This window comes from Lactuca saligna, chromosome 6, assembly GCF_052625555.1.
Source record: "Lactuca saligna cultivar CGN05327 chromosome 6, ASM5262555v1, whole genome shotgun sequence".
Taxonomy (NCBI): domain Eukaryota; kingdom Viridiplantae; phylum Streptophyta; class Magnoliopsida; order Asterales; family Asteraceae; genus Lactuca; species Lactuca saligna.
In genome coordinates, this window is record NC_136422.1 from 52,651,895 (window position 1) to 52,661,187 (window position 9,293).

A 9,293-nucleotide genomic window follows, 5' to 3' on the forward strand; every position below is an offset into this window, starting at 1 on the left:
ATGGTATGTTAATTCACATAAATTAGCAAAAGCTATAGTACAAAAGCTATAGTTGATTGGTGATATGTGCAAAAGCTATAGTTGATTGGTGATAACATACCACATGGTATGTTAATTCACATACCACATGGTCATATATGTACAAAAGCTATAGTTGATTGGTGATATATGTACAAAAAAAATTCAATGGTATTTTTTGTACGAATCTAATACTTCGTTACCCTTACAAGTAATAATTCACATAAATTAGCAAATTTCTTAGAAAAAAGCGAACACTTAAATCGGTCCACACTTAACTGATGTTATCTTTCTTCAAAAAGTCCCCACATTGTAATAGTCGTTGGACTTTTCATCTCATTGAGAAGTTGGAATTTAACACGTCGAAAAGAATTACAAGATGTTCATTAATATATTTTTCGATTGTTTATTTAAACAAAATTTGTATGTGCTCATCACTCGGTTGAATAATTGCTTTTTACACTGTGAACTGTAACATCATGTCAAATTGTATTGTATGTTATGTATCATATGAATGCAAGATAATGTAAATATTACTAAAACCGAATATTACTTTTGTCGTATTCAATATGAAAACGAAATAAAAGCTCGAATTTCCCCATCTGTTTACGCTCTCTCAACTTGTAATTTCTAAAGCTTCGATATCACCCTAATTGCTAAAATCCCCACAAGTATTAAACACAAATTGACAGGTTGACTCCGACTTTGAAGTTTAAACGTGTCCTTCGTTTCTCTTGCTCCTTCTCCTTAAATTCATTCTTTTCATGTTTCGGAAAGTCATCTTCCACCTTCCTGTTTTCCGGCAAAAATGGTGGTCGAAGGAGCAGCTTCAAACCATGCACTTGAAGAGGCACCAACTTGGGCATTGGCGACAGTTTGCTTTGTGTTCATCTTTCTTGGACTTGTGATCGAACGTTTATTCCGTACTACCTCAACGGTTAGAATCTATTCTATCTTTTTAAGTTTACATATTCACCAACAATTCTTGCTTACAAGAATTGGTCTTCGATCTTGTTATTTATTTATTTATTTAATTATAATAATGTAAACCGTTAAATTGTTGACTTGTATGTTGACTGTTTTTGTATGGTCATGCAGTGGCTTCAGGAACGTAGGAAAACTGCCTTATATGAGGCAGTGGAGATGCTCAAGGAAGGTAACTATAGTATATATATCGTATTTTTTTTTCTTCCTAGTGGAACATATTAAAAATAATCATCTTATACATGCGTAGCTAATGACATTTATTCATGGATTACAAATGATTTGTTTTTTTTCCACTTTGGTGACCATTGAACTACATCTCCCATCCATTGAACATCTCATGATGTTTGATTTTAATCAATTGAATGGTCCTCTTCAATTAAACAATGCTAATAATTTAGATGATCAAGTTGTTATATGTCAATTGTTGTACACAAAAATTAATTCGGGTTAGAAAAAGGGTAGGGACTCTACCTCTAGAGTATCACGTGATGCGTTAATCAAATGGAATTAGAACTTTCACACCATGAATAAATCATCCTCAAACCAAGTATGAATCTGTGATATATGTATGAGGGCTATGTGAATTTTAATTTGAAAATTGTAACGTATTTACGAAAGCAAACATGTGTTTGTACATGGTGTAGTTTTGATGCTCCTCGGATTGATGTCACTATTACTGGTAGTCACTCAAAGAGGAATCTCCAAAATTTGCATATCAAACAAAGTAGCATATTCCATGCTTCCTTGTGACAAAATCCCTCAAGAAACAACAAAAACAATCCAAGCATATGAATTTTACTATGCCTCTCCACCTACATCTGAACCACTAACCTTCGAAGATATGATCCCACCAGCTTCAACTAATGCAACTTTTAACTCGTCAGATTATTGTGCTTCAAAGGTAATTTGATCATATAAGATAACCAAATTCATTTGACTAACTATTTATGATGTAATATTTTATAAAACATGTGTTAGATTTTCATGTAACATGTTCTAAAGATGTTATTTTGACATAGGGGATGATATCATTTATATCACAAGAAGCAATAAACCAGTTGAACACATTCATATGTGCTTTGGCTATCATGCAAATAGTGTATAGTGTTGCAACCATGGCATTGGGGAGAGCCAAGGTATTCTTTCTACCTGTTTATTCATTTTTTAAAGTGTAGGTAATATATATATATATATATATATATATATATATATATATATATATATATATATATATATATATATATATATATATATATATATATATGTTAATAAAAAAATTGTAAAAATCGCTCAGCAGTAGGTCCGCGATTGAATGACGATAAACGATTAATCGGAATAGGCGGGCATTAATCGGATATTAATCGGGAACCCTTAAATATTAATAAAACCATTTAAAAAATTAACATTCCCTGAAAAACTAAGTATTTGAAAATTTTAAATTTTAAAAATTTAAAAATTTGAAAATTTTAGTTTAATATTTAAAATTTGAAAGCTTGAAATTTTGGTGTAAAATTTGAAAATTAAATTTTTTTGAAAATTTTTAAAAATTCCCGCTTATGATGCCGAGACCACCAAGGCCAACTTTGTCCGATTTTAACCAATTTCCGCTAAACACCCTAATCGTAACTGGTTTAAGGCCGTCAAACGATTAATCACCGATTAATCGGCCGCCAATACCAATTTCTGCAACACTAGTTAATAGACAAAACTTCATAAATGGTCTTTTAAGTTTAGTCTGTAAGTTTAAAAAACCTAATAGATTGTCCCTTGGTTTCAAAACTTTTAACAAATAGTCCCTCACCTACATAAAAGACTTATATACCCTTTCTATTTATTTTTAGAATTACTTTTATCTAATTCTATTTTAAAAAATTGGAAAACTAAATAAACAATCCATTGGGTCCACTGATTGAAGCAAATAGTTACAGATACAAAGAGGGAAAGACATATCAAACCCTCAGGTGCTGTTTGGTTCGCAGAATGTTGCTGAAAGAATTTGAATTGAAATTGGAAAATGAATTTGTTAGGAATTTGAATCCAATTCCACATGTTGTTTGGTTGGTAGGAAATGGAATTGGAATTAATTCCAGAATCTGTTTGGTTCGCAGGAAATGGGATTGAAATTCATGTAAAATGACATAATTACCCTTTTTGCCTGTTTTGCTTAATTTTACTTTCTTTTTAACTTATATGTAAAAATACATTAAGAAAATCATAAAAACAGTAGAATTTCGGCGGTGGTGGCAATAGTTGTAGGAGTAGTGGCGGTGGTGGTTGCGACTGTGGTGGGTGGCGATGATGGTGGTGGTGGCATTGATTGTGGCGGTGGAAGTGGTGGTGATAATGGCAATATCAGCTGGTACCTTGTGACAGCCACCCTTACTACACCGTCCCCCTTCTTGATCTCTCTTTCAACCACACCCTTTCTTTTTCGTATCTTCTTATTCTCTGTTTCAGACAAAACTTCATAAATGGTCTTATAAGTTTAGTCTGTAAGTTTAAAAAACCTAATAGATTGTCCCTGTGGTTTCAAACTTTTAACAAATAATCCCTCACCTACATAAAAAACTTATATACACTTTCTATTTATTTTTTGAATTACTTTTATCTAATTCTATTTTAAAAAATTAGCATTGATTGTGGTGGCGAAAGTGGTGGTGATAGTTGCAGTGTCAGCAGGTATCTTGTGGCAGCCACCCTTACTACACCCTTCCCCTTCTTGATCTCTCTTTCAGCCACATCCTTTCTTTTTTGTATCTTCTTATTCTCTCTTTCATACAAAACTTCATAAATGGTCTTCTAAGTTTAGTCTGTAAGTTTAAAAAACCTAATAGATTGTCCATGTGGTTTCAAACTTTTAACAAATAGTCCCTCACCTACATAAAAGACTTATATACCCTTTCTATTTATTTTTTGAATTACTTTTATCTAATTCTATTTTAAAAAATTGGAAAACAAAATAAACAATCCATTAGGACCACTGATTGAAGCAAATATTGCAGATCCAAAGAGGGAAAGACATATCAAACCCTCAGGTGCTGTTTGGTTCGCAAAATGTTGCTGAAAAAAAAAATTGAATTGAAATTGGAAAATGAATCTGTCATAAATTTGAATCCTATTCCATATACAGTTTGGTTGGTAGGAAATGGAATTGAAATTAATTCCAGAATCTGATTGGTTCGTAGGAAATGGGATTGGAATTCATGTAAAATGACATAATTACCCTTTTTGCTTGTTTTGCTTAATTTTATCTTCTTTTCTAACTTATATGTAAAAATACATTATGAAAATTATAAAAACAATAGAATTTAAGTGGTGGTGGCAGTAGTGGTGGGGGTATGGCGATGGTGGCGGCGACAGTGGTGGGTGGCGGTGATGGTGGCTGCTACGGTGGTGATGGTGGCGGTGGCATTAATTGTGGTGGTGGAAGTGGTGGTGATAGTGCGGGTGTCAGCTGGTACCTTGTGGCAGCCACCGCTGCTACACCCTCCCCCTTCTTGATCTCTCTTTCAGCCACACCCTTTCTTCTTCGTGTCTTCTTATTCGCTTTACAAACCTAATGTATCTAATTTCTCTTAGGATCTCTTGTGCTCACCCCATCTATTTGTGATCGACAGACATTGAATTTGTGTGTGTGTGTCGTTGTTTCGCGGTCGAAAAAACCCATGTAGATGAGAGTTTTTGTGTGCACTGTGTTATAGTTTATAATCGGAAAAGAAAATAGAATAATAATGTTGGGTTTTAGTTGCAGGTTTTAGAACAGATGAATAAGAAGGGGAAATGAAGGTTTCACACATAGTCACTAACACACATATGAACACAAATGTACAAATCGGGATGGGTTTTTAGAAGAAATCAACCTGGTTTGTTCCATGACTTCAATTTTTTTACATTTGAAATCTTCAAAAGTATAGGGTTATTGAGAAGATTCTAAAGTTGTACACCTCTAAACTCTAAAGTTGAGAAGATTATGGTATGCATTCCCGTTATTGACAAGATTATAGGTCGAAATGTATTGTTGAATCGAGAGCAAGTATATAGGGCTTTTTTGTCAGGTATTATGGTAATACTTTGATTCCTGAATTGAAATCCATTTCCATTCGCCAAACTACCAAATCTACCTGGTCCTGGATCTATTCACATCAACTAGATAAAAATGGATGTTGGATTTGAAAACCTCTAGACGCAATTAATTGTTAGGCAGACTATTTTGAAGGTGTGGATGCACACCACTCATAGAGCAGCAATATCAGTGGTTGAATAAATGGAGTATATGTAGGTCTGCAAAGAGTAACTGGTGATTTGTTTATAAGATGGAGAAGAAGAGATAATTATGGGTAATATGAAATGGGTTTCATGAGATAAGTGATTATGGAAATTGTTTTGGGGTAAATTTTGCATCAGGTAAATTTTGCACAAAATAGATATACATAGTTGTTTTTAGTTAGCTACAATAGAATCCGAAGGATTAATCATGATGGATGAAAGTGGGCTTCTCATGTCACTAGAGATGTAGGTGGTGGCCAATGAAGTGATATGAGAGAGAGATAGAGAGATTATTTTGTTTTTGTTATTCTTTAATAATTTTAGTTAAAACTAATTATAAAAGGAAATGAAAAAGATATAAAATTCTTTTTTAAATAGGCGAGGAACTATTTATTAAAAGTTTTGAAGCTCGAAACTTTAAATTTCCAGCAACATTTAGAAGTTTTATTATGTTAATATTATGAAGTGATGTACCAATGTTGAAAGACTTTGGGATACCAAATTTGCGATTAGCTCCTTGAGCTTTCCCCTAAAGTTGTTATTTATATTCTCTTTGAAACTTTTTATACAGATGAGGAGTTGGAAAGCTTGGGAAAAAGAAACTCAAACAATGGAATATTTGGTGGCCAATGGTATTATATATATATATATATATATATATATATATATATATATATATATATATATATATATATATATATATATATATATATATATATATATATATATATATATATATATATATATATATATATGCAATTTTTTTTTTTGAGAATTTTGTCTCTCCCTTGCATACACACATTCATATGAATGTTTGATATATACATAATACTATTTGTTTTTAATATTTTTAAAATTATTATCAAAATTATCCATTGGGCTCGTGTCATTGTCACTTTAGTAATTAGTGTGTCCTTTTTATCTTATATGAACATATAATCATTTTGAATCCTAAGCAGAAATGAGCTGCATAATTATTAATGTATGTCATCAAACAGTAACTGCATTTCATGTTTAATTTTGACATAGATTCTCACCGGTTTAGATTCACTAGACAAACGACATTTGGACAAAGGCATATGAATGATCCAATTGATATGCCAATTCTATTATGGATTGTAAGTTTAACCAAATTATGCCATATTTAAACTATGACATGTTTCAAGATAATTAATGATAAACGTTTTGCATACAATGAAACAGAAATGTTTCTTTCGGCAATTCTTTCATTCAGTAGCTAAAGTTGACTATTTCACTTTGCGCCATGGATTTATTTCGGTGAGTATGTGTATAGATACCATCTTTTTATATATAAAATATCGAAATTTATTTATTTAAATATACAAATGGTAGGCTCATCTATCAAGAAGCAGCTCTTTCAACTTCCACAAGTACATACAACGTTCATTAGAAGATGACTTTAAACTTGTAGTTGGCATAAGGTAAGTTGTGCACTAATACCCCCTACAATTTATACGACTACAAACCCCTATGCCCTATACTTTGTAAATCACATCAAAGTCCTTCGAATATTGAAAAATTGAAACTCACTACTTTTTAAATATGTATGTAAGTCATTAATTCTAAACTGCAGTAATTTTCGTACATATCACTTTCTTTCTTTTATGACTATTTTAATTGACTTTCAAGAAAAATTGTATGCATTTAAGTTTAAAGAAAATGAAAGGTGCATAATTATTGTTTTTCTTAGACATAAGTAACCTTTTCACCCTCTTGACAGTCCTCTCATGCGGTTTTTGCTCGTTATATTCATGTTAATCGACGTTCATGGTACGCATAAAACTCTAACATATTTTGTTACAGGGTGTTTGGCTAAAGTTTAAAAAAATGAGCTTTTTAACTTGTTATCGGTTCCACAACAGTAAAAGTTAACATAAATGTTTGGATAGACTGTATTTTAATAATAAAATTATTTTTGATAAGTTACTAACTCATAACTTATAAAAACTCTTTATAACTTATAGTTGTCCAACATTTTTAGGAAGCATTTTTTTGGTTATTTTGCCAAACATTAAAAAAGGCTTATCATCTTATAATGTTTTGACATCGGATAAACTAATCCAAACATCTTTTTATTTATTTATTTTTTTAATTTAAATTCCCTTTTGACTCCACTATAAGCTAATAAGTTAAAAAGTGATTATCATTTTTAATAAGCTTTTCTAAACACCCTCTTAATCATAATTAATCTCATTGGAACTCTAATTCACGAAACTAATAATACTATACAAACATGCAAATTAGGTTGGCATATGTATCTATGGGTATCTTTCCTTCCACTCATTGTAAGTTTTACCTTATGCACCACCCATCTTAGAGTGTATTGTTTCCTTATTTGATTTCTTTTTACCCAAACTAATCACTGATTAGTCTTTTATATATATATATATATATATATATATATATATATATATATATATATATATATATATATATATATATATATATTTATAACATGATAGATAGTTTTGGTCGTTGGAACCAAATTACAAGTGATCGTGGCAAGAATGGCGTTACAGTTAAAGGAGCAAAACAAAGTGATCATAGGAGCCCCTTTGGTTACACCTAATGACAATCTCTTCTGGTTTAGTAAACCTCAATTCGTCCTAACTCTCTTGCACTACACACTCTTTATGGTAATAATTTAATCTCTAGTATCAGTAACCATGATTATTATAAGTTTGATCTCATTCTATATATGTTTCCTATAAATCTATATTGCAGAATGCATTTGAGGTTGCTTTTATCATATGGGTTACGGTAAATTTGTTTTCCGTGAACTTTAAATGATAACACACAGACTACAATCTTAACAACACACATATGATATGTGTTGTAACTTGTAAAGAAGTTATACTATATATAACATAAAACTATTTTTTGTTTAATTTAAATAACTATGGTTTAAAGATTATATAATAACTCGTTGTTATTGTTATATAATTTTACAAGTGTATCATCATTTTGCAGTTACAGTATGGGATAGACTCATGCTTCCATGAAACAAAATCTATAGTAGTCGCAAGGATTTTGTTAGCGTAAGTTACACGAAGTACCATTCACTACCCTCAAGAATTATATCTAACCACTTTGGTCTTCAAAATTTAAGAATGTGAAGTTTGAACAAATCCAATATTGCACCAAAACTGAAATATGTTTTTGACATTGTTGTTTCTAGGGTGATTGTTCAAGTCATTTGTAGCTACATTACTCTTCCCCTTTATGCTCTTGTGACTCAGGTTCATATCCTATTTTAGTAAGCATTGAATAAAGTTTTTGTTTATACCTTTTTGACTTAGTAGCTAATATATGATAAAATTTCCATTGATCGGTGGAATAATGATTCTAATTCACAGATGGGTTCAAGGTTTAAAAGTGCAGTGCTAAAAGATCAAACGAGGGAAATGATTAAGCAATGGCACCAGGAGGTGAAACAGAATAGAAGAAGACATTCTCAAACACCTCATGATAGTCCAATGCCACACATAATTACTCAAATGAACTCCACTGAGATTATTCCACAACAGCCAACATCGACACTTTCTAAGATTGACCCTCGTGGCATCGAGGGAACTAGTGAGATTGTCAAAGAGATCCAAGAAGTAGATTAAGTATGATTTTAAGTCTAGTAAAAAGTAATCTAGCATTATTGATTCATTTTTTTTGATGCATTTTGTTAAGTATCAACATGTATTATGAGCATTGTTGATAATATAGTTATGATATTGTATATTTTAAATAAGAAAATAACAATATGTTAATGTATTTCATACAATCTAGAGAACATACTAATTATTTACTTATAATTTAACATAATAGTTTTATATATCTACTCCAATAAATCAAGATCCTTTCTGCTATATATCACTTTCTCATTAGCTTCGACACATGTCATTTTACAGTATTTTTTTTTAATAAATAATATCTACTTGTTAATTTTTTTTTTTCAATTTTCAAAAGTTCAAATGCCATATAATATTAATATTTATATATATAAAGTA

At 31.0% G+C, this 9,293-nt stretch overlaps 1 protein-coding gene across 2 annotated transcripts; it reads left to right on the top strand.

Moving 5' to 3' along the window:
- The first annotated feature begins 734 nt into the window (after positions 1–734).
- On the top strand, positions 735–9,066 carry LOC145003414 (MLO-like protein 3). 2 transcript variants are annotated; one of them, XM_078962534.1, is made up of 15 exons: positions 735–955; positions 1,117–1,174; positions 1,650–1,906; positions 2,025–2,141; positions 5,843–5,903; positions 6,301–6,389; positions 6,475–6,549; positions 6,625–6,713; positions 7,013–7,062; positions 7,537–7,577; positions 7,755–7,928; positions 8,017–8,052; positions 8,263–8,330; positions 8,471–8,548; positions 8,649–8,775. In XM_078962534.1, coding segments are annotated over exons 1-15 (1,323 nt in total). In that variant the 5' UTR covers positions 735–826; the 3' UTR covers positions 8,650–8,775. The 2 variants fall into 2 exon arrangements, with proteins under 2 accessions (XP_078818660.1, XP_078818659.1); XM_078962533.1 differs by having other exon boundaries at positions 737–955; positions 8,471–8,531; positions 8,649–9,066.
- The last annotated feature ends 227 nt before the right edge of the window (positions 9,067–9,293 follow it).